At 40.8% G+C, this 25,263-nt stretch overlaps 1 protein-coding gene and 1 long non-coding RNA gene across 2 annotated transcripts in view; one reads left to right on the top strand and one right to left on the bottom strand.

The window, feature by feature from the left end:
- Positions 1–19,733, top strand: part of shtn1 (shootin 1) — a 45,767-nt gene extending 26,034 nt beyond the window's left edge. Inside the window, exons 5-17 of the mRNA XM_035754205.2 lie at positions 524–695; positions 989–1,086; positions 1,448–1,529; positions 2,101–2,195; positions 6,798–6,944; positions 7,727–7,880; positions 8,416–8,533; positions 8,714–8,796; positions 12,486–12,592; positions 13,698–13,748; positions 13,972–14,092; positions 14,900–15,058; positions 18,623–19,733. Coding sequence (XP_035610098.1) covers positions 524–695; positions 989–1,086; positions 1,448–1,529; positions 2,101–2,195; positions 6,798–6,944; positions 7,727–7,880; positions 8,416–8,533; positions 8,714–8,796; positions 12,486–12,592; positions 13,698–13,748; positions 13,972–14,092; positions 14,900–15,009 — 1,338 coding nt within the window. The 3' untranslated portion in view covers positions 15,010–15,058; positions 18,623–19,733. The remainder of the gene's footprint in view (positions 1–523; positions 696–988; positions 1,087–1,447; positions 1,530–2,100; positions 2,196–6,797; positions 6,945–7,726; positions 7,881–8,415; positions 8,534–8,713; positions 8,797–12,485; positions 12,593–13,697; positions 13,749–13,971; positions 14,093–14,899; positions 15,059–18,622) is intronic.
- Positions 19,734–19,976: 243 nt separating this feature from the next.
- Positions 19,977–24,239, bottom strand: LOC118369652 (uncharacterized). Its single transcript, XR_004822657.2, has 3 exons — positions 23,080–24,239; positions 22,746–22,884; positions 19,977–20,488 (listed from the first exon to the last, which is right to left on the bottom strand). It is a non-coding gene; the product is annotated as an uncharacterized LOC118369652 (long non-coding RNA).
- Positions 24,240–25,263: the final 1,024 nt, after the last annotated feature.

The following is a 25,263-nucleotide window of genomic DNA, read 5'->3' as shown; positions in this document are numbered from 1 at the left end:
GATCCTAACTGACCTAAGACAGGGAATTTCTACTAGGATTAAATGTCAGGAATTGTGAAAAACTGAATTTAAATGTATTTGGCTAAGGTGTATGTAAACTTCCAACTTCAACTGTATGTGTGTGTGTGTGTATATATATATATAATTTAAAATACTAAAAGTGGAAGAAGGAACTGCAGATTTCCCATTTAATTTAAGGTTAGGGTTAGGTATTAGGGTTAGCAGTGTCGTTGAGGTTAGGGTTAAGGTTAGGTTTAAAATCAGATGTCATGACTTTGCGGTTGGACCAGCTAGTAACCACTCTGCAGATCTGTCTCCAGAACAAGATTCATGATGAAAGCGCTAACCTGCATAATTGCATGCTGATGACAAAAAAGGAAAAAGGCCAATTATAGTAAATCCAATGCACCAGGTTCTCTCTATGTGAAAGCTCTGAAAGAGTTCAGTCAGCCTCTTCTGCATCTGTTTTTCATAAGGTCATAAGGTGATCCGTTTCTCTCCCTCTCTCTCTTTCTTTCTCCAGTTGAACCGGCAGAACTGCTCCTTGAAGAGGAAGAGTATGTTGTACCTGGCCCACCTGGGGCCGGAGACCATTGCTGAGATCGGCCTGGAGGATGAAGAAGAGGAGGAGGAGAGTGTGGACACCCAGGTAGAAAAAGAGTGCTTCTCAGCCCACTGCCGGAGCACCATCACAGGTACTGAATGTCACCCTGCTGTCCCCTTTCCCACATATCCACAGCAGCTGTTACAATTAGTGTCCATACCGCTTTGGCTCATACACTGATAGACTGATATTACACACAGATTACAGATCTATCACAGGTTGTCTTAGATGGCATTCCTGATGAATGGAAGAGATCTCTTTTGTTGTAACTTATTTGACCGATAGACCTGGCCCTTTTGGAATTATTTACGCTCTAGTACATACAACATGATTGATCATTGATTGCAAGATTGAGTGTACTTATTTAAAATTTTCATGGGCCAGAACTGAAGAAAACATTTGAGTTGACACTGGAGGAGAAAAAGCAAGCCACCATTGATCATGAGGCTACAAGAGAGGAGCTAAGTGACATCAGAGAAGAAGTAAGTCTGAATATAGATTTGGGAGTTGTTTAAAAATTGCTGTTAGTTTCAAAGAAAAGCTGCACACTACTCTTGCTTGTATCACGAGTGAGCCACCAATGCTTTTTTTTTCAAAATCCGAAAATCTGTGTTGATCCTCTTAGTGAAACAGATGAATCATGTTTAATGTCTTTATTATGTTATCATAGTGTAGGCCTATGCACATTCATACAGTTAGGACAAAGAATACATTGAAACCTAGAATGATTTCCATCTACAGTATTCTAACAGTAGTGTCGCAATTCAGTTATTTGAGAAATCAATTAACAGCACAATCAAATCAACTCTCTTCTGTCTTGTTCTCTTCCTCTTCTCACTGTAGTTGCTGAAGGAAAAACATGATAATATGGTTTTGATTGCTGAGACAGTCCGACAAAAGAAGCTCTTGGCGAAATATAACAGAGGTCAGAGAGTCTTCTCCACTGCAATATTTTGACTCCAAAGATACGAGTGTAAAAGTGTCCACCTTTCTGCAAGGAAATTAAGGTGTCCTACTCTCTGTGGCTTTTTGTGCAGCGTAACCTTGAGCGGGGTTACATTTGACAGAAAGAAGAGTCAAGTGAAGCCTGTAGCCCCTCACTATGCCATGAATGCTGGGTGATCCTTAGTGACTCGAGGCATATTTCTTACAGAAAATGATCAAAAAAGCAAAATCACTATTCATTTCGTCCTGGCTTGCTGGCTTGCTTTTCAGGGAGCATGTTGGTTGTGAAAGTGAATTCCCCCTCCCCCTGAGTTTCAAGGTTTTCCATAACATTTTTTACTGCCTGCTAATTACAGAATGTAAGAGTTTTAATTTATATTTTAGGTTAGCAGTTTGCAGATTAAGGTTATGGATTAAGACTAAAGTTAGGGTTGGGAGTAAGGTTAAGGTCAGTGTTAAGATTAGGGCCAACTGACCAGATAAAAGGGATATATGGAAATATGCAAGAAAGATTGAACTACTTCTTCTGATTAGATATTTAATGCTTCCAGTGTCGCTGTTTGCCGTGGAGGAGTATGAGGCCCTGCAGGAAAACCTGGATCTGGAGAAGGAGCTGAGGGCAGAGGCAGAGATATTTGCACGAGAGGTGAGCTCTCTCGAGGCACCCATAATAGGCTTAGCAGCTTTGGATGGGTATTTCTGTCAACTCGACATGTCTCCTTCCCACTGGGCACAGACGTCAATTCAACTTCTATTCCACGTGTAGTTTAATTGAAATGATGTGGAAACAATGTTGATTCAACCAGTGTGGTCCCAGTGGGTTAACAGTGATTAATATGCTTGTTCCCAATCCCATTTTGCAGGCACCTGATCATTAACTTGTTTTTCTACTGACTCATCACTTAGACACTAATATGATGCATCATGGCTGTTTCCCAACAAGTAAACAATGGAATCAGGCCATTGTCTTAATATCAGACAAGGTGGCTGTGTTAATCTGCTAAGGGGTTGTTTCCGACTTAGGAAATGTACACCTTTCCTATTCACTTCTCTGTTGTTGGTATTTAGACTTACCTTACACAGGTGCATAATGGGCTTTGCAGGCATGGTTCCCTTGTGTGCGCTGAATACATTTAATTAAACTGCTGAAAACTCTCCCAGTTGCTGCCCAACAGATTTTCTTGTGGAGTTTTCATTCAATAGGATTTTCTGTACATTTATCTTAAGACATCCATTTAAATACGGTGTATCTTTAATTAGAATTTTGTAGACAGAATACATAGAGAGAACGGGTTCAGAATATAGGGATCAATGAAAGAAAGCCATCTAAATATATGCTTATTCATCTCCAATTTAGTACCAACTGGTAGATTGTTTCATTATTTTGGAAAATTTGGGGGTTAGGAAAGTATGTATGAATCATTCTTTTTTTAAAGTTTGGAGAGCCTTTATGCACAGAATATATTGATGATTTAAAAATACAGTGGTTTGATTCATCCAGAAAGTTGTCATATTAGAGTTCATTCAGTACAAGGTTGAACAATAGTCCTATAAATCACCCCTAATCCTCACTAATCATGGAACAGTGATGACAACGGTCCAGTCGTGGTGAACCGTGCTCCAGGTTTAAACTGCTACGTATGGTCTGAGTCCCATAAGGATTCAAATAGGCTACATGTCCCAAATGATTCCACAACATTACCCTAATATGATCCACTAATGTTAGCGACCCTCAGGGACAACTATACAGATGTGACAGAGGAAAGCAGGGACAACTACACAGACGTGACAGAGGAAAGCAGGGACAACTACACAGACGTGACAAAGGAAAGCAGGGACAACTACACAGACGTGACAGAAGAAAGCAGGGACAACTACACAGACGTGACAGAAGAAAGCAGGGACAACTACACAGACGTGACAGAGGAAAGCAGGGACAACTACACAGACGTGACAGAGGAAAGCAGGGACAACTACACAGACGTGACAGAGGAAAGCAGGGACAACTACACAGACGTCACAGGAAAGCATAGACAACTATACAGACGTGTCAGAGGAAAGCATAGACAACTACACAGATGTGACAGAGGAAAGCATAGACAACTATACAGATGTGTCAGAGGAAAGCAGGGACAACTACACAGACGTGACAGAGGAAAGCAGGGACAACTACACAGACGTGACAGAGGAAAGCAGGGACAACTACACAGACGTGTCAGAGGAAAGCAGGGACAACTACACAGACGTGACAGAGGAAAGCAGGGACAACTATACAGACGTGACATAGGAAAGCAGGGACAACTACACAGACGTGACAGAGGAAAGCAGGGACAACTACACAGACGTGATGGAGGAAAGAAATGTTTACGAAATGGAATGGAATGATGCAAAATGTAAGCTACAAATTGAAGAACACTAACACTAAAGTGACAGTTATACTTATGTGGGTATAACTTACGGTGGCTCCCGATAGTGGCTAATATTTAAAATGATACAAATTGTAAAATATAACTGAGAAAGGGCCGGGCATATAATTAAAACATTCTAAAGCACATACAGTGGGGCAAAAAAGTATTTAGTCAGCCACCAATTGTGAAATTTCTCCCACTTTAAAAGATGAGAGAGGCCTGTAATTTTCATCATAGGTACACTTCAACTATGACAGACAAAATTTGGGGGAAAGATCCAGAAAATCAAATTGTAGGATTTTTAATGAATTTATTTGCAAATTATGGTGGAAAATAAGTATTTGGTCACCTACAAACCAGCAAGATTTCTGGCTCTCACAGACCTGTAACTTCTTCTTTAAGAGGCTCCTCTGTCCTCCACTCGTTACCTGTATTAATGGCACCTGTTTGAACTTGTTATCAGTATAAAAGACACCTGTCCACAACCTCAAACAGTCACACTCCAAACTCCACTATGGCCAAGACCAAAGTGCTGTCAAAGGACACCAGAAACAAAATTGTAGACCTGTACCAGGCTGGGAAGACTGAATCTGCAATAGGTAAGCAGCTTGGTTTGAAGAAATCAACTGTGGGAGCAATTATTAGGATATGGAAGACATACAAGACCACTGATAATCTCCCTCGATCTGGGGCTCCACGCAAGATCTCACGCCGTGGGGCCAAAACGATCACAAGAACGGTGAGCAAAAATCCCAGAACCACACGGGGGGACCTAGTGAATGACCTGCAGAGAACTGGGACCAAAGTAACAAAGCCTACCATCAGTAACACACTATGCCGCCAGGGACTCAAATCCTGCAGTGCCAGACGTGTTCCCCTGCTTAAGCCAGTACATGTCCAGGCCCGTCTGAAGTTTGCTAGAAAGCATTTGGATGATCCATAAGGAGATTGGGAGAATGTCATATGGTCAGATGAAATAAAAATATAACTTTTTGGTAAAAACTCAACACGTCGTGTTTGGAGGACAAAGAATGCTGAGTTGCATCCAACCCCATCCCTACTGTGAAGCATGGGGGTGTAAACATCATGCTTTGAGGCTGTTTTTCTGTAAAGGGACCAGGACGACTGATCCGTGTGAAGGAAAGAATGAATGGGGCCATGTATCGTGAGATTTTGAGTGAAACCTGGCTGGATCTTTCAGCATGACAATGATCCCAAACACACCGCCCGGGCAACGAAGGAGTGGCTTCGTAAGAAGCATTTCAAGGTCCTGGAGTGGCCTAGCCAGTCTCCAGATCTCAACCCAATTGAAAATCTTTGGAGGGATTTGAAAGTCCGTGTTGCCCAGCAACATCCCCAAAACATCACTGCTCTAGAGGAGATCTGCATGGAGAAATGGGCCAAAATACCAGCAACATTGTGTGAAAACCTTGTGAAGACTTACAGAAAACGTTTGACCTCTGTCATTGCCAACAAAGGGTATATAACAAAGTATTGAGATAAACTTTTGTTATTGACCAAATACTTATTTTCCACCATAATTTGCAAATAAATTCATTAAAAATCCTACAATGATTTTCTGGATATTATTTTCTCATTTTATCTGTCTTGGCCCCAACTTGCACAATTGGTGGCTGACTAAATACTTTTTTGCCCCACTGTACAGTACATCAACTCTGCAGGTATAGCCCTATTGTAGCCTCAAAAGTTTACCCACAAATGATGGGTGCACACAATTATTTCATCAAATTAGGAGGGCACACAATTACAATTCTAAATAGCCTACTTCACTGTTGAAAATGGGGTGCGATGCATGTCATGTGATATGATTTTCAGTTTGCTTCCATATGACTGGTTTCAGATCTTCACCAGGGATTATAAGGAAAGGTCATCTAAAACAATTGCTGTGTGTATTTACAATCCCTTCTCCAAACGGATTACTCATTTACCTAGCTCTTATTAATAGCTTATCAATGTATAAATTACAGTGCATGGAGAATGCTGTTATTTCCATCATGAAAAGAAAGTAAGAGGTTTATCGAGACCTTATTCATGGTTTCCTCGCACGTAAAGTTGATGGAATTATGATGGAATTCAGCCAAACTCAGAATAAGACGCATCTGTAGACACACCTCAGCCTCACCTTCATTTATTCCATCTCCACCCCAAACGAATAGCGGATGAATAGCACGCTATTCTCATGCTTAAATTCAAGGTCAGAATACGCATAGAGAGAAAAGTGCATAAAAAGGGAATTACGTTACATTTACGCACGCTTAACTCGTGTCAGAATCGTTCCCCATATGAATTATGAATTTGAGCTGTAACATTGGACACCAGTATCCAATGGTATACTGTTTTTAGAATATGTGATGCCGCTGTGTTTAAGAAGTGGCATGGATGTCTTAGAAGTGCCACATGATTGTATGACATGTATGTTCTATATGGTGTCCAGATTAGTACTATTCCCCCTTGCAATCTAATCAGTATTCAGGAACACTCTATTCATTATGTGTTATCACCAGAGATCATTTTTGAGAACACATGTAATGACCACCCTATGCATGCTGCATAATGAGACCTCAATATACCCCCTCTCTGCAAACACACGTTTTGAATAGCCTCACTGGTTTCTATACATGCTTAGGTGCTTTTATCGGTATACTCAAATATTTGTTTATTACACTAAAACTACAGGTATGGTTAATTTACTGCTAAAACAGGCTGGATTATACTTATTTTCCCTTGAGGTGTTACAAATTTCACATGCTGTAATGTATCAACACTGTTAACACTTAATGGCAGCTTCTGTCCCTTGTGTAAATCCTCCTCCCATGCAGATGCTGGTTGAGCAGAAGAAGCTGAACAGACAGAGTCAGATTCTCCTAAAGAGCTCATCACCCAGTGAGGCCCTGCAGGCAGCCCTCACTGATGTCACCAGGCTCACCCAGGCCCTGGAGAGCCAGAGGCTGGTGCACCAACAACAGGTCACACATCAACATTAACACCACATCACCAACAACACAATGCGTCACAACACAACACAGTGTGATGAAAATTGTGTCTAGAATCTAATGTCAGCCAAGATGTTTTTTCCCTCATAGTCAAACATTGCATTTGTTTTCATTACAAAATGAAAAAATCTACTCCAGTTTTGCAATGTGGAAAAAATATGAATGTGTATCTGAAAAAGACTAAGTCAATTAGCTCATCAATTAAACTGTGATATGGCCTTTTGAATGACAATGGTCACATGGAGCACTTTGGGCAGTGACTTTCTGTGTCCATACTGATAAGGAGTATCAGAGACACCATTCACTCTCAGCAGGATTTGGATGGGTGAAAACAATTAGGAAAGAGTGGGATCACTGATCTCTCCTGGTCTAGGGCGGAGGTGAGCCATACCCTCCATTTAAAGAACAATTAACACATTATTTGAGGAGCAGAGAATTTGGGGGGGGGGGACTGGCACCTATCCAAAGCTACTTATCAGCAATTATCACCACAGGAGCTTTTTGTGGTGCAGGCTCTGAGCAGCTTACAATTTGTACCGTTGTTTTGTGTCAGTGTGCGTGTGTGTGTTTTAAAGCAGCACCACATCACTATTTTTGCCTCAACATCTTTCTGTCTGTAGTGAAGAACCATTGTTTGTCTTGTAAAATCATACTCTTTATTTCCTAACGTTCACTTCAAATTTAGTAAGAATGTCCCCGGTACAGAGCATATCTTGTAGGATTGTGAGTGAATGGGTCATGTTTGGCGGTAACAGATGAAGGGGATTGAGGAGCAGCTCAGGGGTTCAGAGCTACATAAGGAGGTGCTGGCGTTACAACGTAAGCTAGAGCTCCTGGCAGAGGAGAAGAAGGAGCACGAAGAGAGATGTTCCATGGCTAAGGTGGAGGCCAAGGATCTCAAGTTTACTGGTGAGTGGCACAGCAGAATTGGAGGACTGCACACAGTCGCTGTACATGATCCCAGCAGGGAATGAGTGGGCTTTGTCAAAAGGTTAATGTTATTCTCATGGTTTGACAATGGGATTTCTACATGTATTCAACTGAAGCCAACCTTGGGTTTTAACTGTAGAGAAATGCACAGAACCCCCTTCATTTGTTAGCAAAAGCAATGGACTGCAAAGAAACATTTTCATTAGAGCACTTTATAATGCATTTGTAGGTTAATCATCTCAACCTGCAGTTCTCTAACCATTTTCTGAGCCATTTCCATTCATTTCAAGTGTTTGTAATGTTGAGCCTTTCCTAAATGGATGATGATGTACATCAGAACATTCTTCAGTTGTTAACAAAAGCAATGGACTAAAAACAGTGTTTCATGGAGCAGTTCAGAATACATTTTTGGGTTAATATTCTCCATTCCAATTCAGTTCGTAATATAATATATTTAACACCTCCCTTAATGAATGGATGCTGATGCTACTTGTCCATTTGTCCTAATGAGCAGTAGAGGAGCTGCAGAAGAAGCTCCAGGCCCTTTCTAACCCTCCGCCTGCTCAAGCCCCTCCACCTCCGCCCCCGCCACCCCCTCCTCCACCACCAGCCCCACTCACCAACCCTCTCGGGTAAGATATGAACAAATGGGAATCATTTACAATGTACATTTTACATGAACTACATCTGCTTGAAGTAGTCATACTGGGGACCAGGCTTACTTCCTGGTCAGGACACATGGTTAGGAAAAACTCCCTATCGGGCATTATATATGGTCCAAGGTCAACTCACTCTTTTCTGTTTCTTTACAGTTCACTGCTATTGATGATTCGCAAAAAGAAAAATATCAGTAGGGATATTCCATTAGTGGTTCAAGACTCAGCAAAGGAGCCAGGTACAGTAAACGGAAAAATTCCTAAAATCTATATTTTAAGAGCTTTAACAAAATGTTCTTATAACCTCTCTTTGGTTTGTAGCCGGTTGTAGCGTTTAACTGCAAGCACTGTATGACCTTATACCATTTATTTTATTGTGCTGACACTGAACATTTGGACAGTAGTTCAAGGGTGTCGTCGTACAGCTCCCCACTTTCATGTAAACTATAGTGCATTCGGAAAGTATTCAGACCCCTTGATTTATTCCACATTTTGTTACGTTACAGCCTTATTCTAAAATTGATTAAATCGTTTTTTCCCCTCATCAATGTACACACTATAACCCATAATGACAATGCATAAATGGTTATTTGTAATTTTTATTTAGCAAATTTGGAGGGGGAAAAAACAACCAAACTATTACATTTGCATAAGTATTCACACCCTTTACTTAGTACTTTGTTGAAGCACCTTTGGCAGCGATTACAGCCTTGAGTCTTCTTAGGTATGACGCTACAAGCTTGGCACACCTTATTTGGGGAGTTTCTCCCATTCTTCTCTGCAGATCCTCTCAAGCTCTGTCAGGTTGGATGGGGAGCGTTGCTGCACAGCTATTTTCAGGTCTCTCCAGAGATGTTTGATCGGGTTCAAGTCCTCTGGCTGGGCCATTCAAGGACATTCAGAGACTTGTCCCGAAGCCACTCCTCCGTTGTCTTGGCTGTGTGCTTAGGGTAGTTGTCCTTGTTGGAGGGTAAACCTTCGCCCCAGTCTGAGGTCCTGAGCGCTCTGGAGCAGTTTTTCATCAAGGATCTCACCGTTCATCTTTCCCTCGATCCTGACTAGTCTCCCAGTCCCTGCCACTGAAAAACATCCCCCCCACAGCATGATGTTGCCACCACCATGCTTCACCGTAAGGATGGTGCCAGGTTTCCTCCCGGCGTGATGCTTGGAATTCGGGCCAAAGAGTTCAATATTTGTTTAATCAGACCAGAGAATCTTGTTTCTCATGGTCTGAGAGTCCTTTAGGTGCCTTTTGGCAAGCTCCAAGCGGGCTGTCATGTGCCTTTTATTGAAGAGTGTCTTCCGTCTGCCCCCTCTACCATAAAGTACTGATTGGTGGAGTGCTGCAGAGATGATTGCCCTTCTGGAAGGTTCTCCCATCTCCACAGAGTATCTCTGGAGCTCTGTCAGAGTGACCATCTGGTTCTTGGTCACCTCCCTTCTCCCCCGATTGCTCAGTTTGGCCAGGCAGCCAGCTCTAGGAAGAGTCTTGATGGTTCCAAACTTCTTCCATTTGAGAATGATGGAAGCCACTGGGTTCTTGGATACCTTCAATGCTACATAATTGTTTTGATACCCTTTCCCAGATCTGTGCCTCGACACAATCGTGTCTCTGAGTTTTATGGACAATTCCTTCGACCTCATGACTTTGTTTTTACTCTGACATGCACTGTCAACAGTGTGCCTTTCCAAATCATGTCCAATCAATTGAATTTACCACAGGTGGACTCCAATCAAGTTGTAGAAACATCTCAAGGATGATCAATAGAAACAGGATGCACCTGAGCTCAATTTTGAGTCTCATAGCAAAGGGTCTTAATACTTATGTAAATAAGGTATTGCTGTTTTTTTTTTCTTTTTTTGCAAAAAAAAAATAAAAACCTGTTTTCGCTTTGTCATCATGGGGTATTGTGTGTAGATTGATGGGGGGGGGGAATTATTAAATTATTTTTTTAAGAAGGCTGTAACGTAACAAAATGTGGAAAAGGGGTAGGGGTCATGAATACTTTCCGAATGCACTATATGTAGCTAAGATATACCGCCTGGAAGACTTGAATCTGTGACCCAATTGCTTCAGAGCCTATCACTATAGCAGATGCTCTGATCTTAGGGTTGCACTTTATTTGGATAGTGCCTATTATGTTTTAAACTAACATGGCTCTTATTGATACAGTACCTAGACATCCACATTCAGACTTTGTACAACCTGTCCCATTCACAATCTCATCTGTTTCTCAGTCCATACACATAGTTTGACTGTTTATAGTTTCCACTCTCTCTTATTTTAGGTTTCACTCAGGTAGAATCACCTTTGTCGCGGTCTAATCTTGAATTCTGTTGACTACCATGTGCTCTGACCTTGGTTTTCTTGCAGTATCCATAATTGAAATTAAAATGTTTTATTGTTTTCTCATTTAAAACAGCATACAATACATTTTTCTTTCACAAATGTTCCCCTGTGTAGAAATTCCTCAGTGGAATTCAATGGCAGCTCGACTTAATTGAGGGCCATTATTTAACCCAAAATTAAGGTTGCTCTCAAATAATTTCTATTTTCCAGAATCACTATGGGTCAGTTGGGTCACTTTTGTATGCGGAATGTAGACATTAATAATTGAGTAGTCGAAGGACACCAGTCTGTGCTTTATGAGCATTTATTGGGGATGCATTGGGCATTGACGGGCCATGTTAGTTAAAGGCCCAGTACAGTCAAAAAGTAGATTTTTATGTGTATTATATATATTTCCACACTATGAGGTTGGAATAATATTGCGAATTTGTGGAAATTATGATGTCCTTTTAGTGTAAAAACTGTTTGAAAAGACCGCCTGAAATTTCAGCCTGTTTTGATGGGATGAAGTTTTTGTGCCTGCCTGGTGACATTACCAGGCAGTATAAGTTAATAGACCAATAACAAAGACAGTTTTAAACCTCTCTGCCGATAACAGCTAGTTTTCAGGTTACATATCCCTCCCATTAGGCTTGTCCTATTAGGCCCCTTACTCAGACCGCTCCCAGACAGTCCTAGCAAAATTCTTGCTTGAGAAATTGCTCTTTGAAAGAAGCTATTTTTGTTTCTTTTTGACCATTTTAATTGAAAACAGTCACGGTAAAGTACTTAATTGTTACCCAGAAATGATTTGATATTGAGATAAAAATGGCTGCATTGGACCTTTAATAAAGTTGCGTTCATCCGTTTGCATGTACAAAAAACAAACCTTGAATAGTTAGAGTGGGTGATACATTTGTATGTATTTTCTGAACATAAAAATATCCTCGTTTTGTTATCAGTCCTTCATTTTCAGTGATTTTCTGTTACTGGGCACTCACTACTGTACCTGGTTGCCCCTAGAGGTAGAAGAGAATGGCTTGAATACCGTCATCAATTATATTTTTCATTTTAATTACAATGTTTGAATAAAATAATAAATATATTTCTTTAATACTTTGAATATTTATTGGAATACTTTGGAGGACAACATTTTCATAACAATGTGAGTTATGTGCCAGCTAACAATAGCTTTATTGTATAATCTTAATTGAAGGTTACAAGGTGATTAGGTTTACCCATTGAATTGTTGGGAGCATAGAGTGTGCAATGTTCTTACATTTCTTTCTACAAGCTGTTAAACTTTTGTCAGCAGCATATAACTTGTATTTTCTTGCAGAATTTGCTAAACTTTTCTTTTTAAACTGAATAAAAACATAATGGTTGTTGGAGTACCGAAGCCATTTGTAAAGACCACTGTATGAACTGTTGTTTGTAATGTTTGCCCGCAATACTCGCCTTCATGGAATGTATAGACAGCAATAGAGGAGGATGGAGGTCATGTTTTTTATTAAATCTCCAAGTAAAGTTGTATTCTATTCTTAGTATGGATCAAAATCCAATAAATAGCCTATGTGCTCTTTTTGTGTTGACTCCTAGAGATGGACATCAGGCAACAAGCTGTGGATGAGATGATGCAGAGAATCAAAAGGGGGGTTCACCTCCGACCCGTGGGCCAGGCCCCCAACAAAACCAAGCCCGTCCAGGTACATGCAGGATATTTTTATTTATTTAAATGTTTTATTTAATTTTACCTCAATTTAACCAGGCAAGTCAGTTAAGAACATGTTCTTATTTTCAATGACGGCCTGGGAACAGTGGGTTAACTGCCTGTTCAGGGGCAGAACGACAGATTGTACCTTGTCAGCTCGGGGGTTTGAACTCGCAACCTTCCGGTTACTAGTCCAACGCTCTAACCACTAGGCTACGCTGCCGCCCCGATATACCTCACAAAGGGTCACCGACATTGTACCACTTCAACTCAGAGAAAAGCTGAGTTTCTACATAAATGCACTCTTTTTCCTTGTTACAGGTGAAATGGCTATATGACCTGTACAATCATGTTCATGGACCTGTGTCCTAAGAATAGTGTATGTGGTACTGAAGTGAGCTTGTTTTTGTACGTTGTAAGACTTCTAAGCCATGTCGACATGGAGCTCTGTACATTATGTTTACCTTAGAGAAAAGCTGTGTTTCAACGGGAACACAGTGAAAGGCTTAATGACCTGTCGAAATCATGTTCACGGGCCTGTATGTTTCTAAATAGCATAGCGTCGCTGATGGAAGAAAACCTTGTAACTCCATAATTGAAACTTCAGGAAATTGAAAAACTGCTCTATTTTACAAATAAGGTCCATACGACTATGTAAACTTCAGAAGCTATTTTGAACACATTGTCACATTCCAACAGGGATGACAGTGTGCTTGCTGTATGTGATTACCGCATGAGCTTGTTTTTGTAAGTTCTTATGAGATCTCTTAAGACATGTCAACATGTAGCACTTAGCACTCTGCCCACAGTTCTCTCAAAATTGGAGACCATTAGGACCTATACTTTACCCAAATTATTTTATAATGCGTAAATTGTCTGTTTGCGTGCAAAATTAAATAATTATACACTATGTGGACATCTTTATTTTTTGACCCTGTTTTAACCTGTATTCTGGTCTCTGTGGTACGAAGAGTGGTCTAGAAATACACTACAATGCTAACAGGTTCTGTAGGCTGAAACAGTGATTGGGATAAATGTGTCAAATATGTGCTGCTTATTTACCAAACCCATCTTTCCATCTGTCCTCATCCTCTTACCAGCGAGAAAGGGTACCCTCTAATTCTGCCATTCAGGAACTTAAAGGAATTCTGGTAATGGAACCTTTTAATAATAGCAGTAGTCCTTTTTGATTTACTTTTCTTTTCCAAAATGTTGTTATTTGTTGTTGGTGATAAAACCATGATTTGTTAGATGCTATAGTATACAAGCTACCAGAACAAACAATATTTTATAATATATAGCTACTTTAAGTTGTTAGAGGTTATTCTCAAAACCATACCAGAATCTGTATCCCTTTATGTTCCAACTGTACAGGATACGTTCAAAAGGCCCTCCCCCCACCTTAAAGTTGGATCTCCATCAACAAACACTGAGTCTGAGCTGGAGAGAGTTCTACAGAGACGACGGGGCGCATTCAAGACCTCACAGGAAAGTTGTGAGTTTTGTCTCCTTTAAAATATATACAACTGAAGAATGACAAGCCCGTACTTACTCTGGAGGGGGTTTCAGTGGCCGTAAAGATGACGAACAATATTGTATCAATTTTTGTCTATTTAGACAAAGGCAGTCTTATGTCCTGCTAATAGTTTCAGTACGAATAGCTAAAGGATGGGATCATGGAGAGAGTCTTGTGTAACAAGAAATAGGTAAGATGACATCCGTAGGAGAGTATCATAACGTAACGTTTCTCTATTTGTTTTGCTTTATTGTTATTATTAAATTAAACAAGTGATACTACATTTAGGAGACTATATATAAATATATATATGAGGCATGTTCAAATGAATTTCCAGTAATTAATGCAAGAATAAGGTTATTGCCTTTCTCCCTTCACCTGTTGTAAATGTTATATAAATATCAATCATTTGCATACACATGTTCTAATTATTTAATAATTATTTAGTGAAACAACATATTGCAAATCTCAAAATATGACATCTCTTCTTCCACACAGCCCACCCATGTTTTGTAGTAAGGACACCACTTTCTGGAGGTGGTCCTGGTAGTTGATTTAGTTAAATGTTCATTTATTTTACACTCCTTTGCAATGATTTAAACATATAAGAAGTTGTGCCGTGTTGCAAACACACCTACAGAGTAATATCAGTTCTCTGTCACTGCAGATCCTACCATCAGACAAATAGGTAAACATACTGTAGGCCTAAGGTAGCAATTTCCAACTGTTGAAAGTAGAAATACTGTGGATCTATATGTGATTGTGTTTATGTCTGTCTCTGTGAAGGTTCGCCGTCCTCACCCCGTCCCTTCCCCAGCAGTGTTCTGGATGTCACCAGAGTGAGAGGGGACCAGCCCCAGACCAAGCAGACCTCCCAGGACTCTGTCCCGCTCTAGGCCCACTCAGCTGACCTGAGTTCTGGCCACTAGCACCCCAGGGCCCTGGGTAAGTACGCCTCACAGGATGTCTCAACACCTGGAATCACTGCATTATTTACAATGGAGTTTAAGTCCCAAGACCCAACTGATTGAAAATGAGAAACCTACTTCTTTCTGTAAGATAAATCTCCTTTAGAGTAAGAACCAGTCTGGCCCTAGTTGTTTCTGATGATTACAGGAATAATTAGAGCCGCTCTTGAGATCCAGTGCACCGTGGCTTCATGTTGTATTAAGCTGTGATGTTTTCACACTGCTGCTTGTTTTGTTTTGGGGAGGGAGTGCACTACTGTATAAGGGATTACCACGGGGCGATTGATTTAGGTGAAATGAAATACTTTGTTCCCACAACCGTAGACATTGTTAAAATTTCTTTAATGGTGAAGGTGAAGCCCACATTTTTGACACAGTCTTTGTTTGCACTGAGAGGATCCGTCAGCCGGCTTTTGTAGCCTTGAACATTTGCCAAAGCAAGTATGTCTTTAAATTGGTCTGTCTAGACCAGTATTAACCTTGTAGCCTCCCAGTGAGCAATTACAGGGCACTGTGGCAGATTTTGTTTCCACTACTCCCCTCGCTCGATACTCCCCCAGTCTTTCATGGACCAAGATAATTTTTTTGTGCAGGTGTTATTTGAAGGCATTATTGTAAAGATTTTTTATAGCAGAATCTATTTCAAAACTAAAGAATTTCAAGCATGTAAATGCACATATAGCATTGTAACTGGTGGTACTGGAGCTTTAGATTTTAGTAAAATGCTTGGCAACTACAGGTTAAGCTGTTCTGCTAGGTGTTTGTTACGGAACAATTGGATTGGGATCAACTTGCTCTCAGAACGCCACAATGACCATCACGCTTAGTTGACCATGAGGATGGGCTTTTTTCGCTCACCTGCACAAATTCGTTGGACTATTTCTGAAGTGAGGGGGAAATGTGAGAGCCAGAAACAGGAGTGTGACGTCCCGTAACCATTGTGTGGGGCACTAATTGAGGATTTGGGTCTCATTTGTCACTAAGGCACAATTTCCACTTGGAGCACGGTTGAAAGAAAGAGTCAAATCCCCCAAGATTGTGGAGGAAATTCAATTTGAGTGACTTTTCTTTCTCCCATGTTGTTTACATGTATACTACTTACCCCCAAAAGCCTGTTTGAGGATAAAGTGTCTTGTGTTAGATTTATCTTCCAGGCGCCTCAAGGGGCTCAGACTTCATCTTAAGACCTATTGGCTCTGCACATTCATTCATCAGTGGACTGCCGCAAAAATACAGACAGGGCTACAACATTGTTGGAAGAGGAAGTCACTGTCATTTTATTTAACAGCAGAATTCCCCTCGACAATGGCCTTGCAGACAGAGGGATCAGTGGACAAGGGGACGTTGCTTGCACCAAGGACTCGGAAATGACTAATTGTGCAGACTGACATGTTTTTCTTATGGCCCTCCATTTTCTCATGTTGAAGGAAGAGGACGTTAACTAAGACTAAACTTAGATAACGTCCAAGGAGATGAGAGTGACATTGAGCATCAGACATTGCTTGAGTAAGCCACTCTATGTGATGGACAGACAGAAAGCGAGACAAAGAGAGGGAGAATACCATTGTAATAATGGATGTTATAGCAGGAAATGGTGCCACAGGCTGGGATTCAAACACAGATAAACAACCTTCGCGCTGCGAGCCTGATTCATAAATGTAAAATATTGCCTTGATTCCAACTGTGTTAACTGTCAAAATGCCAAATAGAACGGGTACATAATTTAATTCAAACAGAAAATTAAGCATGCTTCAAGGGAGAAAACATTTTCATTGATTTGATGGCAGTTACTGCGGTTCCACCAAGTGCAGTGCAATGTCAGTAATCTGCGTTTCTTTGAATCCTGGCCTCAGCCTCTCCTCAACCTCTTTGAAATGATTGCACTTTAAAAAAAAGTATGTCATTGTAGGTCTTCAGTATTTCGTACGGAATCTGATTCTAGAAGTCACAAACAGTATCACTGACTATGGCCAGCTGATGCTTGCTCTCCTTGGAGCTGTTGTTTTCAGTCCATGGACAGCTCAACGTCTAAACAGAGTCCATGACCTGGCCTTTCCCTGCTTCCTCTTTAGCGATCTGCCGTCTGACATTGATTGACAAGCAGTAAAGATTCTGTCGATCAGGGCGACAATGTAATTACCCGGAGGCATGCTGTGTCCCTTTTTATTTTGGTGAGAGCCATCTTTACCGCTCTCTATTTCTGTCGCCATCAGCCAATACAATGCAACGTTTTGTTGTTTTTTTCCCCCCAGAGGGATTGGCAATTAGGAAGCCTCTTTTTAGTGTGTCTAGGAAACACTTAATTTAGCCTATTTTGTTAGTCATTCCGTTTATTTTCCAAACAGAGTAATTGCCTGGTGGGGAACCATGGCTGCTCAGGGCCAATTCATAGGGCTGCTTTCTCTCTGCCCGCTACTTCTGGCTATCCACACTCATTGATTAGAGGATGTCTGTAGATCCAGCTCTCTAGCTCTCTCTTTCTCTTCTTCCTTGGCTTGTTTGGATGTTAAGTAGATGGCTATATGAACACAGAATGTTCTCTCATCTTTATCAACAATTTTGTATAATATACCAAAGTAGTTGAGGCAATGCCGAGCTAAGCACTTTAAAACCAAGTGAAATCCAGTCTGTTATGATGCTCACAATCTTTAGTAAGTTGATATTCCAATTAAAATACAAGTTTACTCATCCTAAAATGTTGTAACTACGCAGGCATTCTTGATAACAGGATTAATTGTGCTTTGTGCCATGTTCAGCTTTTACTCAGAATGATATGCCTACGTAAGTTACGATAAGTTAAATAAGTATGGAAAAACTATCCTTAAATCATCATAAATCAAGTAAATTGATAGGTTAAATACAGTAATTAATGGATAAATCAATATTGCATTTTCAGTTGAAAAGAGCACGAATGAAGAACTCCTTTGACAGGGCCATTGAGGCAGGCCGTAAGTGCTCCAACACAGCTGTGTGGTGGCTCTCCCTGTCTGTTGGTGCACAAAGCACCTCTGAACCGTCTACTTCCCACTGGAACAACTGCCCCCTCTGTTACACTGACGCAGGGCATGCCGCAACTGTTTAGACTACATAATCATTTCCTCTAGGAACTCTGTTGGAGTCGGATGAGGATATGACAAATTATGAAGGGGCCCTTTCTCAGTGTTGGCTTTACTTGGTGGTCAGCATTGAGTTGCTGTATGCTTTAGCCTTCTTTTGTGTCGGCTCTTTCAGATCCATCTGTCATCCTGTCAACATTGCTTAAAAAATAGGATGTTTCCTAAACAATAACTTGTATCAGCAGTAACATGTTACGCGAAGATATTGATTAGTGAGTTCCACTAATTGAGTAATAGTGAGTGCTACTAATATCAAATATTTTTCGGTCAGTATCAAACTATTCCAGTACTTCGGTGGATTTCTAATCAAGGTCGATTTTAAAATTGCTTTACACTCAAACGCTTGTTAAGATGGATGAGTGTATAAATCGTTGGTCTTGCTCAGTGTTTCTCATCTGTGTTCCTTTTCATCTATTTCTCTTTAGACAAGAGACCTGCACCTGTCAATGCTGCAGTCAGTTCTCTGGTGAAGGAAAGAAGACCTCAGAGTACAAAGCATGTCTGGTGTCCCCACTGCACTACACAGGGTTGGGGAGTAATGAACGACATTTGGTCCAACTAGTAATTGAATTACATTTTGCAGTAGGTTGGTGGTAGTTGAACTAAATTCAAATCTAAGTAGGGTTTTCAGTAGTTAATAATTTTTTGCCATGTAGCTAATTCCTGGAACTACACACTACTTTTTTTTTCAAAATGAAAAGATAAAATGGGTGAAGTTTTTTTCAGCATCAGACCTGCCTAATTCTCACTTGAAACAGTTGTGTTTAATAGGCTAAATTACACATTCAGATACATATGATAATTTTTCACAAAGTAGTTTGGATGTAGTGAACTACTTTTTCAAAGTAACTTAAGTTAATTAAGCTATATTTTTCTTAAGGCTAGCTTTAGTTTAGCTTAAATTCTTTCAGTGTGAAGTAATTGGTAAACTATCTTTTCAGAGTAGCTACCCCAACACTGCTTCTACACCTGCATTGCTTGCTGTTTGGGGTTTTAGGCTGGGTTTCTGTACAGCACTTTGAGATATCAGCTGATGTACGAAGGGCTATATAAATCAATTTTATTTTATTTTATTTTATTTGATTATACCAAAAATGGAAATGTCATAAACCACATAAAAATAATGGACAGGTTTATTCAAAATAATATTGACCACTGTGTCTTACATAATCTTTTTGTATGTGTGTGTATTTTTTATTCTTTGGAATTTGCAAATATGTGTAAATATAATTTGTTTATTCCAGAGTATGTGATACCAAATTGTGATACCTTTATGTGGTCATTTTGATCAATTCAGTTTTGTTTCCAAGGAAAAACACAGATCAACGCTGCATTTAGTTAGCGGGAAACCTTTTTGCACTAAGTGACGACTGAAAATTCATTCATTTTAATATGGGAAGAAATGTAATGGTGTATCATTTAAATAGATTGTATGAGCTATTCATTTTAAGACTAGTAATTACATTAGATTGATGTAAACATAAATAGAAAATGTCATTTAGGAATAAAAACACTATGGTATTCATTTAATCCTTATATTAATGATTTAATCCTTGTATTAATTATTTTATGTAAATGACTGCTCCTCCGTTTCTCCAACAAAGAGCGAGGATGTGTCTTTTCTTAAATCTGCAGACAGAAAACAAGTGAAATAAGTTGAATGGACAACAAAGGCTTTAAAAAGGCCAAAGCGAAACTAGCCCCTGCATGACAGTCTATTGAACATGTTCTGTAGAGGTCTATGCACATTGAACATGTCCCTCCTCGCTCCAGGCCCCTCTATTCTAGGTCCGATGATTTCTACTGCTGTGACAGCACTAAAAATATATATATTCCACATAGCCAGAGCCAAACGATATACAAGAGTCCTGTATATGCAATTGGTGCAGAAGTTAATTCTTTATTTTATACAAAGATGAACTCGCTTTTCAGTAATTGCCCAATATCCCTGTCCCTTTTTTGGGAGGCGTAATTAGGTGGCCAATTAACAGAACCAAGGTAGGGTTTTCGCCAGCTCCTTTTCCCCCTCTTCATGATTCCTGACACACAGTTTCCTTTCACGTCCAGGGAGAAATGTATTCTCACCATCCCAGCCATTACTGCCTCTCCTACCCATAGCTTTGTCTAGCCCCCTCTTTCTACTGGCTGAAAAGGCGAGAGGAAAAAGCCATACCCAGTATTCCCTGCTGGGCCAATTCTTCCTCTATAGAAATCAGACGGTTGTATTTAGTCAGCCGCTCTCCACGACTCAGACCTCCCAGTTTGACATACACAACTCCCAGGCCTACGACCTGAGGGAGAGAGAGAAACGCACAATGACAAGAGTTTACGGGCGGCGAGTGCCAACGTGCGATGACTGCTCATCGCCAAGGCACGGAGAAGACGCCGTCACTTGGCTTTGTTTTGGTGTGAGTACACAATGACAGGCAAACTGTTTATTATATCACTTCAAGAGGTTATTGGGCCTTGTAAATACAGACATTTGTATTATAAAACTTGTACAGAGCAGAATACATACATAAAGTGATGCAATGGATTGTCAGACTGAAATGTGCAGATTCAGTCCAACACATTACTAGATAAAGACAGACATAAAAGTAATGTATTACCAGGTCAATGAATCAACTCTTTACACCAGGGATGGGCAACTTTTGAAGGGTTTCGGATCAACCCTCCCCCTCTTATCGCTTTATGTCAGTCACTGATAGTCAGTCAATTAGCCCATGTCAGCTAACATTTTTCCGATTGTTAAGTTAGTTTTGCAGCCAGCTATCTAAACATGTCGAATTACTGGCCGGGGGGCCCCCCATTGGTTTTATTAGTCAGTTTCACTCAGATATCATATTGAGAACTGCAAACATTTCTCCCACCCTTTGGCAAAATGAGTAGAATTGCAGCAAACGTGCTTCAAAACTGCAACATTTTCTCTACAGCCCATGGGAAAGTGTAGAATTGCACAAAATTAACTCTAAAGTGTTTATTTTGTGTTTTCTTTTAGTTCTGTCAAGACGGGGGCTCGCAATGAGTTCTTTTTTTTTTAAAGAAGAGTGACCCCCACCCTATCAAAGTTGCCCATCCCTGCTTTACACCATCTGTCATTACAGGGGTTCCTCTGAAAAACAGTGAATTCCCCAAAATAAGCATGAACTAACAAACCATAGTTTCATATAGAAGAACATTAATTTGAGAGAGATCTTAAGAACAAAGGTAATCTCGGACACCCTGAACTAAAATCTTGTGTAAATTTCGTCAGATGCTCAAGTGAGTTCAGGGGGAGACGGGTTAGAAAATATACTAACGAAACTAGCGAAGTCTCCACCCCTCCAATCGTAAACTCTGACAGTTCAAGCAAGTCTATGGGCCAAATGTCCCCTCCCATTCAGAAATTAAATAGATGCGAGCACCTGCGGAATCATTTGCCCAAATGATCAGTGGCGAAAAATCTGCATACCGGAAACAAAGTTCCTCCTTACTCGTCGCATCCCACAGTCTGTAGACAGATAATACTTCCATTTATGCTACATGCATCTGTCCATGAGAGATTAGAACAAAGGTAAACCGACTGAACATAATTTTGGGTCCCATGAACTTTAACAGTAGAAGTATCGTCGGGTCGCATCATTCGATCGATACATGGCCCACGCAGACATTCATTTGGCTCCCTGTGATAAAAGTTTGAGTCGGCTGCACTCAAATGGTAAAAATCTTCATTTGGAATTCATCCAACTGAAACTATCAGAGGAACCATGTAAGTCGGCGTGTCTCACACGTCACCTATTTATTCCAAAATATTTATAACTGTCGTGTTCATACTGTTTCTATTCACAGTATTGATGTTGTGATGGCAATTATTATAGGTCAATCTGACCAATATGACGGCTTATTCCCCTAGCATCGATTTGACCTCCAATTTTTCTTGACATTCCATCAAAATGTTGCACACTGTACATTTGACCTACATTAGGACAATGAGTCATGTATTAGTAAACAGCTCTATGTAAAACTCAATCAGTGGATTCCTTTTGAAACAATTTTGTTTCTGGTGTCCTTTGACAGCTCTTTGGTCTTGGCCATAGTGGAGTTTGGAGTGTGACTGTTTGAGGTTGTGGACAGGTGTCTTTTATACTGATAACAAGTTCAAACAGGTGCCATTAATACAGGTAACGAGTGGAGGACAGAGGAGCCTCTTAAAGAAGAAGTTACAGGTCTGTGAGAGCCTGAAATCTTGCTTGTTTGTAGGTGACCAAATACTTATTTTCCACCATAATTTGCAAATAAATTCATAAAAAATCCTACAATGTGATTTTCTGGATTTCTTTTTCTCATTTTGTCTGTCATAGTTGAAGTGTACCTATGATGAAAATTACAGGCCGCTCTGATCTTTAAGTAGGAGAACTTGCACAATTGGTGGATGACTAAATACTTTTTTGCCCCACTGTATCTGGCATTGCCTTCAAGCCTATCATTCCTGATCAATGACCTACATCACATAACACTGCATGGTGTGTGTCAGTGTGTGTGTGCTCGCTCAAAGGGGAGCTCACTGACCTGTTTGTTCCTCAGAACTGTGATGTACTTGCAGTAGAGCCCCAATCTTGGTCACAGCCATGGACACTGAACCAATGGCCATGCTGCTAGGCAGGACTGGCTCTGGAGGCGGGATGGGCTTCTGTCCTGCTTCTTTTGCCTGGAATACCAGAAACAAACTTAAATCTGCCTCAATGTTGTTACAACTTGAGGAAGAACAATTTCCCAAAGTGCCTGTCTGAAAGGCCAGCCCTCCCACAGGGACTCTTACAAGATAAGTGTCACGCTCTTTGAATGAATGGACCAAGGCGCAACGTACTTAGAGTTCCACATGTTTAATAAATATGAAACTCACCAAAACCAATACAGACAAAAACGAACCGTGGCAGTCTCGGTTGCTCACAGGCAGCTACACAAAAACAAGATCCCACAAACAACAGGTGGGAAAAGGCTGCCTAAATATGATCCCCAATCAGAGACAACAATAAACAGCTGCCTCTGATTGGGAACCATACCAGGCCAACAAAGAAATAGAAAACATAGATTGCCCAACCTAGTCACACCCGGACCTAACCAAATAGAGAATTAAAGGGATCTCTAAGGTCAGGGCGTAACAACAAGGCTTTATCTGTCACTAGAGAGAGGGGAAGAGGAGGATATGGTTTACCTCAGGGGACCACTAGGGAAATAAGCCCGAGACATGAGTGCATTCGACCAGAGGCTTCAACCGAGATTCTGTGTGGAGCTGGGACCTAATACTTGCAGAGCTAGCTCTTCAAATAAGACCTAAAATAACACCTCTCAATGTGTCTCCCAGGTGTAAACTTCAGATGCACACTTAACCTGCACATGACCTCTTTACGCATACTAAAAACACATGGTCCCTCTGAGGTATTTTATTGAGAACAAGCTAATGTTTTGAAAGGAAAGCATCCAGTGGTAATGTGATGTGATGTCAGAAATCTGTCAGGCTGGCCCAGGGGAGAGGTTGTTACCTTTGTCTTCACCCTTCTTGTCAGCATGCATGAATGACAGACACTATGGGGTTGATAAGGACAATGGTTTCTCCTACCCTTGGATGAGCCATTGTATAATAGGAGAACTTGGACATCAAAATGTCAGATATCGACCAAAGAGGTACTGATGGAGAAGCACTCACATCTGTAGCTTTGAAATGCTTTGAAAGGCTGGTCATGGATCATATCAACACCATCATCCCAGACACCCTTTACCCACTCTAATTTGCATACCGCCCCAACAGATCCACAGATGATGCAATCTCCATTGCACTCCACAATGCCCTCTCCCACCTGGACAAGAGGAACACCTATGTGAGAATGCTATTGATTGACTACAGCTCAACGTTCAACACTATAGTGCCTTCCAAGCTCATTACTAAGCTCAAGACCCTGGGACTGAACAAGTCCCTCTGCAACTGGATCCTGGACTTCCTGACGGGCCACACCTAGGTGGTGAGAGTAGGCAACAACACATGCACCACGCTGACCCTCAACACTTGGGCCCATCAGGGATGTATGCTTAGTCCCCTCCTGTACTCCCTGTTCACCCACGACTGCGTGGCCGCGAACGACTCCAACAACATCATTAAGTTTGCTGACGACATGACAGAGTAGGCCTGAAAAATTATACAATGTCATACAAGCAGGATTTCTAAGGCTTTCTGAATTATGGCTTATGCTAGGCTATTTCTATTAGATTTATGGGGTGCTTAGTAAGAATAGACATTTTTTTTAATTTTTTAATTTTTTTTTAATTTAACCTTTATTTAACCAGGTAGGCTAGTTGAGAACAAGTTCTCATTTGCAACTGCGACCTGGCCAAGATAAAGCATAGCAGTGTGAACAGACAACACAGAGTTTCACATGGAGTAAACAATTAACAAGTCAATAACACAGTAGAAAAAAAGGGGAGTCTATATACAATGTGTGCAAAAGGCATGAGGAGGTAAGCGAATAATTACAATATTGCAGATTAACACTGGAGTGATAAATGATCAGATGATCATGTACAGGTAGAGAGAGATATTGGTGTGCAAAAGAGCAGAAAAGGAAATAAATAAAAACTGGGGATGAGGTAGGTGAAAATGGGTGGGCTATTTACCAATAGATTATGTACAGCTGCAGCGATCGGTTAGCTTCTCAGATAGCTGATGTTTGAAGTTGGTGAGGGAGATAAAAGTCTCCAACTTCAGCGATTTTTGCAATTCGTTCCAGTCACAGGCAGCAGAGTACTGGAACGAAAGGCGGCCGAATGAGGTGTTGGCTTTAGGGATGATCAGTGAGATACACCTGCTGGAGCGCGTGCTATGGACCATCGTGACCAGTGAACTGAGATAAGGCGGAGCTTTACCTAGCATGGCCTTGTAGATGACCTGGAACCAGTGGGTCTGGCGACGAATATGTAGCGAGGGCCAGCCGACTAGAGCATACAAGTCGCAGTGGTGGGTAGTATAAGGTGCTTTAGTGACAAAACGGATGGCACTGTGATAAACTGCATCCAGTTTGCTGAGTAGAGTGTT

The sequence above is a fragment of the Oncorhynchus keta genome, chromosome 36, assembly GCF_023373465.1.
Source record: "Oncorhynchus keta strain PuntledgeMale-10-30-2019 chromosome 36, Oket_V2, whole genome shotgun sequence".
NCBI classification, from domain to species: domain Eukaryota; kingdom Metazoa; phylum Chordata; class Actinopteri; order Salmoniformes; family Salmonidae; genus Oncorhynchus; species Oncorhynchus keta.
This window is presented reverse-complemented; position numbering and strand designations above follow the sequence as displayed.